At 30.7% G+C, this 6,518-nt stretch overlaps 2 protein-coding genes across 2 annotated transcripts in view; one reads left to right on the forward strand and one right to left on the reverse strand.

Moving 5' to 3' along the window:
- Positions 1-3,509, reverse strand: part of HELRODRAFT_191267 (hypothetical protein) — a gene marked incomplete at its 5' end in the record, with an annotated part of 4,833 nt that extends 1,324 nt beyond the window's left edge. The window contains 10 exons of the mRNA XM_009016821.1: positions 112-245; positions 385-504; positions 674-795; positions 867-926; positions 1,152-1,256; positions 1,837-2,017; positions 2,297-2,354; positions 2,805-2,918; positions 3,110-3,170; positions 3,479-3,509. Coding sequence (XP_009015069.1) covers positions 112-245; positions 385-504; positions 674-795; positions 867-926; positions 1,152-1,256; positions 1,837-2,017; positions 2,297-2,354; positions 2,805-2,918; positions 3,110-3,170; positions 3,479-3,509 — 986 coding nt within the window. The remainder of the gene's footprint in view (positions 1-111; positions 246-384; positions 505-673; positions 796-866; positions 927-1,151; positions 1,257-1,836; positions 2,018-2,296; positions 2,355-2,804; positions 2,919-3,109; positions 3,171-3,478) is intronic.
- Positions 3,510-4,088: 579 nt separating this feature from the next.
- The window catches only part of HELRODRAFT_110990 (hypothetical protein), a 4,220-nt gene continuing 1,790 nt past the window's right edge, over positions 4,089-6,518 (forward strand). Inside the window, exons 1-5 of the mRNA XM_009016822.1 lie at positions 4,089-4,114; positions 4,379-4,859; positions 5,074-5,124; positions 5,464-5,614; positions 5,831-5,967. Coding sequence (XP_009015070.1) covers positions 4,395-4,859; positions 5,074-5,124; positions 5,464-5,614; positions 5,831-5,967 — 804 coding nt within the window. The 5' untranslated portion in view covers positions 4,089-4,114; positions 4,379-4,394. The remainder of the gene's footprint in view (positions 4,115-4,378; positions 4,860-5,073; positions 5,125-5,463; positions 5,615-5,830; positions 5,968-6,518) is intronic.

Here is a 6,518-nt window from a genome sequence, read left to right on the forward strand (position 1 = left end):
TCTGACCAACCAACCAACCAACCAACCAACCAACCAACCAATCAACCAACCAGTCAACCAACCATCCAAACAGCCAACCAACCAGCAATCTTTTTGATGATACGAGCAAACTGATTGATGGTGTATTCATCCGGGTTTCCCAGATTGACGGGCTGCGTGTAGTTGCTTGCCATGAGAGCCATCAATCCATCGACCAGGTCACTAACGTACTGGAATGAACGCGTCTGGCTACCGTCCCCGTATACCTGAAGGTGAAATTTTTTTTGAATAAATTATAGTAATTTGCATAATGTGTATGTACATTTTTTGAATAAATTAAAGTAATTTACACAAGTCCTGTACATGAATTTATAATTATCTTCATCGTCATCAGGCCTCACTCACGGTGATTGGTTGATTCTGAAGTGCCTGTAGTATGAAGTTGCTGACGACTCTGCCATCATTCATGTGCATGCGGGGACCGAATGTGTTGAAGATCCTTGCCACACGTATGTCTACTCCACCCTGTCTTCGTGTACGTGTGTGTGTGTGTTTCTTTCTTTGTTTGCTTGCTTGTTTGTATGTAATATATGCGTGTATGTATAAGGTAAATCTATGTCTATATACGGACGAATGTGTGTACATGCAACGGCAACAAGCAACCAACAACAGCAACAAACAAAGCACTAGCAACCTGTTTATGATATGCATAGCACATTGTCTCAGCAACCCTCTTGCCCTCGTCGTAGCAGGCCCTGGGACCTATGGGGTTCACGTGACCCCAATACGTTTCCGGTTGTGGGTGCACTTCTGGGTCTGAGAGAGGGATTGAATGAATGTGTGAATAAATGGATGAATGACCAAATGGACAACTGATTAACACTCACCTCCATAAACTTCAGATGTAGATGCGAGCAACAACTTGGCTTTCACTCGTTTTGCAAGACCTGCATCATGAAAAAACGTAATACAAGATGATACAAAACAATACAAAAATAATACAAACTAATATAGAATAACACAACAAAACAACGACAACAATATAAAAACCACAATAGCATTAGTGACAATAAAGCCAAATAAACGGATACTCAGAGACAGATTGACAACAAACAAAATTCAACAAACAGACAGACAGACAGACAGACAGACAGACAGACGGACAGACCGACCAAGCATATTAATGGTACCCAAGGTATTTGTCTTGATGGTTTTAATAGGGTTGTACATGTAGTTGGGCGGAGAAGCTGGTGATGCTAAGTGGTAGATCTCATCCACTGTGGTGATTGAATGATCGAAAGTTAAATGAATAGACAAATGAATGCATAAACGAATGAATGAATGAATGAAGAATGAATGAATGAATGAATGAATGAATGGATAAATGAATGGGGGAATGGATAAATAGACGAATGAATGAATGAATGAATGAATGAATGAATGAATGAATGAATGAATGAATGAATGAATGAACGAATGAATGAAAGGATGAATGATGGTTTGCAATTCCAATTTTTCGTACCGAAATATAATGAATGAATGAATGTACAAATGAATGAAAAAGGTGAATGAATGAATGAATCAACAAGTGCCTGACGAAAAACTGTTTCTTTATATTTTTATTCCTTCCTTTATGCATTCATCTACTGATTCAATCTTACAGCAATTGAAACATTAATCAAATATTTTCATCTGCTCACGTTAAATTAGCTAAAAAAATAGAAGTTAATTTGAGTCTCAATAAAATACAATAACTTAATTTTTATAAACAAGCCAACGATCTAACCGATTAACTATTCACCAACCAGCCAACCAGCCAGCTAGTCAACCAATCAGCCACCCAACCAACCAATCAACCTTCTATATGCAATGGATTGATGATATCATGATTGAGTAGTTCAAAATTCTCGTGTCCAATCCAATGTTCGACATTTCTTCGTCGACCAGTGAAAAAGTTATCAGCGACAGTGACCTCGTGACCTTGCAACATCAGCTGATCAACAAGGTGCGAGCCAACAAACCCTGCACCTCCCGTTACCTGCATAGAAAAAAAAACATATTTTCCAGTAAAAAGTATAAACATAGATACTAAAATTTCACTATTGAAAAAGTTTAAAATGAAATATTAAAGTAAAAACAAAAAAAAGATTAAGTAATTTGAATGTATGTTACATGTCTACCTCATTTTGAAATGCTGTTTAGATGATTTATTTTGTTTTGTAACGTGTTTGACTACTATTTAGTTAATATATTCTCAGTGCTTGGTGCAAAAAGAAGATAGTTTAGCATGAAAAAATGAAACATAGTACATTCAAACCAGAATTCTTTTGCGATTTGTGTACGATAGGAACTGGACTTCTGGAAATGGTTTTCTGCTAAAATGAATTTAATATATGACTTAATTCATTAATTTACTTGTTTAATTATTCATTAATTTTTCAATTCAATGTTCTCTAACTTATGAAAAAAATTGATGTATTTATAAAATCCATCAGAGGCACATTTTTAGATTTAATAAGCATTTGCCTAAAATTGTCTATAACTTATAAGAAGAGGAAAAACTAATTCCATATAAAAACAACTAACTATATAAATGCAAATTGCTAATACAACTAATGGATACATTTTTTAACAACCATCCTTTCAATATTTCAACAATTTTCAGACATACCAACAACAAACACACAGCATATGTGAATCAATCACAACACACACACATTGCATAGGATAGGTGGAGATCTCAATGCATTTGAACATAGTCAGTACAACATCAATGACAGGCATCTTAACCATTACACTGTACTGTAACAAAATATGAAACTCACTCAAGCCTCTCCAGCTGTCTAATTTTGTCTTGCAGCATAAAGATCTTATCTGACAGTTCATCTTTTGTTTCTACTTTTATTTTTATGTCATCTCCTCTATGTTCATATGAAAATCTGTTAGTGATGTTTGTTGAATCAATGCTTCAGATTTAAATGTATATCCATATTCTTATTACATACTATAAACTAACAAAAATATATAAACATTAAAAGGTAATTTTTAATTAATTAATAGTTAACTAATTAACATATTAACTTGGAATAAATTAAATTAAAGTAATTAATTAAATTGATGATAAACTCACTGTTTTTGTGGTACAGTGTTGGTGATACTTATTTCATCTTGAAGTTTGGAATAGGCATAAACTATATTATATATGAAAAGTTTTAAAATAAAAATACTAAAAATTAAATATAAAAAACAATTAAAAATATAAAAAACTTATTTATTAAAAATTAACATTGATTTATTAATTTGTTATATTAGTAATTTTTTTATTAAATACTGAAAAATTTTAGATTAGCATTAGAATTAAAATTCTAGAAAGATGTTTATCTCGCCATCACTCAATTGAGAAATATATATATTTTAAAAACATTCACTAATTCCTAACAGATTCAAAGATTAACTGTACTTAAGTCTTAATTAAACTTAATTAAAAATATAAATTTACCTGTTAAAAGTAGCATGATGAGTAATGTCATCATGAGAACAAACTTCAGTTTTGTTGAAAAAACTTTGCCCAAAATTCTCTTCAGAATATTCATCAAATTAAACAAATTTTTATTATTATTACGTTTCATTGAATTAAATTAAAATAATCACATTTGTTTAATAAAAATATGTTAGATAATTAATTAGATATTAATAAACAAAAATTGAGTATAAATAGGGCAGCTAAAGGAGAATTCAAGTTATAAGAACATAGAATTTTACTTAAAATTGTTACAAGATGAACATTCTATATATCAATCTTCGTTTTGCGTTTTGCATAATATAATATATATATAACTCTATATATTATTTATATAATTAAAAAATTTAAAGTGGTTCAGTAGACTAGCATCTGTGTAGGAACCACTACGAAATAAATGTTCTAGTATCCTAGCTTTTTTAGCTTGTTTTTAAAATTGTTGATTGAATCTATTGAGACAATTTCAACGCTCAGTTCAACGGATATAAAAAAATGCCAAACCACTAAATTAAAAAATTGTTATGTTGTCTAAGTTGGGGTTTTCCAGCACCTAAAAATAAACTTTCTTCTTATATTTTCTCTAATTTCAATTTAAATATGGTCGTCTGGAGGGGTGTACGATTTTTTTTCAATTTTTTTACTTTTTTTGTTGAATAAATCTCGTGCCAGTACATTTTGAATTGATTGAGAGTTTAAATTTTAGATCTCACGTTTATTCATTTATAATTCTATTTTACTAAAAGTTAAAACTAAAATTTTTTGTGTGAATTTGATTAATTAGTCAATTGTACTTTAGTTTTAGTAATTAGTTTAGTTTAGTTAGTTAAGTAATCGTGTTACTGTAATCATTATTATTATTATTATTATATATTAGATTAGTGAACACTGAACAGTGATGGATGGATTAAAATGTTTTTCCTGTTTCTCGTCAGAAGATGCAAAAAAATCTAGGGAAAGGACCAAATCAATAGACAGACAGCTGTCTTTGGAACGTCAGAGACAGAGGGCCACTGTAAAAATTCTTCTGCTAGGGGCCGGCGAGAGTGGCAAAAGCACATTTATCAAACAGATGAGGATCATAAATGGTAAAAAATTCACCGAGGATGAATTGAAAATGTACAAATATATTGTCTACAGCAACATTGTGATGGGCATGAAAGTCTTAATTGATGCCACTTTAAAGTTAAATTTGGGTTTTGAGAAAGAGAATAGTATGAAGAATGCCAACCTGGTGTTTAGTTTTGATCCTAACATTAACCTGGAAGAGCCAGTCTTCCAGCAGTATGTTCAGGCAATTGGGGAATTGTGGGAGGATGCCGGAGTCCAGGCTGCTTATTCAAGGAGGAGGGAATTTCTTCTGGTCTGATACTTTTTTTATTAAATAGTACTTAGTATTATAAATCTTTTTTTCTAATCTTTTTCTAGTTTTTTATTGATTTATTTATTATTGTCAATTTTTTTCTTTACCTCTTTAAAAATTAAATATAAATCTACCATTTAATTTAACTTTTTATTTAAATTATTCATAGTCAAGTGCTTAAAAATAAACTTTTTTTTACAAAAAAAAAAATTAGGGAGATTCAACAAAATATTTCATGGACAACTTGGCAAGAATATCACAAATGGTTAGCAGCGAGCAACAAAAATTGTTGTGTTGCGATATTGCTTTGCAATGTTGGACTGCTAAATTGTTAATAATAGAATCCTCCTTTGTCTACTACTTCCTCCACTTATATTTTATTAATCTCTCTCGCTCTCTCTCTCTCTCTCTCTCCCTCTCTCTCTCAGTTCGTTATTGGTTATTGTTAACAATTTATGAACGAATATATATATAACATTTTTAGACCAAATTGTAATTTTCAAATTTTCTGCTTAGTTTACAATAAAAATGTGTGATTGATTATTCATTCTATCATTTTACAAATTGTAGTAATAATTAATTTTATATCTACCCCCTTCCATAGAACTACAAACCAACGAATTCAGATATATTGTACTCGAGGAAAGCAACGAAGGGCGTAAACGAGCATCGGATTGACATCAACAATGTTCATTTCAATTTCATCGATGTCGGAGGTCAAAGGTCACAGAGAGGGAAATGGTTCAACTGCTTTGGGGTCTGTTTATGTTTTGTTTTTGCTGCATGTTGTATGTTTTTTAAGTCTATTTGTATGTTTTGAATTTTTTTTTGTCATTCAGTCATTTTTAGTACTAAATTAGTTTTAAATTAGTTATGAAACAAATATACTAGAATTAATTTTTGTATATTTGTTTATTTGTAAACTTTTCAAAAGTTTTTAAAATATTTATAATCTTCTTTCTTAAAAAATCAGGAAGTCACGTCCATTTTGTTTTTAGTCTCTTCAAGTGAGTTCGACCAGAACATATACGAAGACCGCAAAACCAATCGACTTACCGAATCTTGCAACATATTTCGTTTCATAGCGACTCACAGGCTAATGCTGCAGGTTGGTTGGGAGTCATTTTTATTTCTTTGGTTGTTTCTTCAATTTTTTTTTATTGTTTGGAAATTTTGTCCACATTCTACTTTTAGTTATTCTCACAGAGTAAATCTAACAAAGAAATAATAATTTTTACCTTAAATGGTTTTCTGTTTCCTCATTAGTTAGTGTATCCTTTTTTAATGCCTTGGACAGACTGGGTTTGTAGTGTAATTAATTTTATATATTTTTCTCATTGCAATTACTTTTTTTCATTTGGTTGATTGGTTATTTTTGCATGAGTGTGTGTGTGTGTGTATGTGAGAGAGAGTCTGTTTGTTTGTTTGTTTGTTTGTTTGTTTGTTTGTTTGTTTGTTTGTTTGTTTGTTTGTTTGTTTGTTTGTTTGTTTGTTTGTTTGTTTGTTTGTTTGTTTGTTTGTTTGTTTGTTTGTTTGTTTGTTTGTTTGTTTGTTTGTTTGTTTGTTTGTTTGTTTGTTTGTTTGTTTGTTTGTTTGTTTGTTTGTTTGTTTGTTTGTTTGTTTGTTTGTTTGTTTGTTTGTTTGTTTGGTTGTTTGTTT

The sequence above is a fragment of the Helobdella robusta genome (genome assembly GCF_000326865.2).
Source record: "Helobdella robusta unplaced genomic scaffold HELROscaffold_19, whole genome shotgun sequence".
Lineage (NCBI taxonomy): Eukaryota > Metazoa > Annelida > Clitellata > Rhynchobdellida > Glossiphoniidae > Helobdella > Helobdella robusta.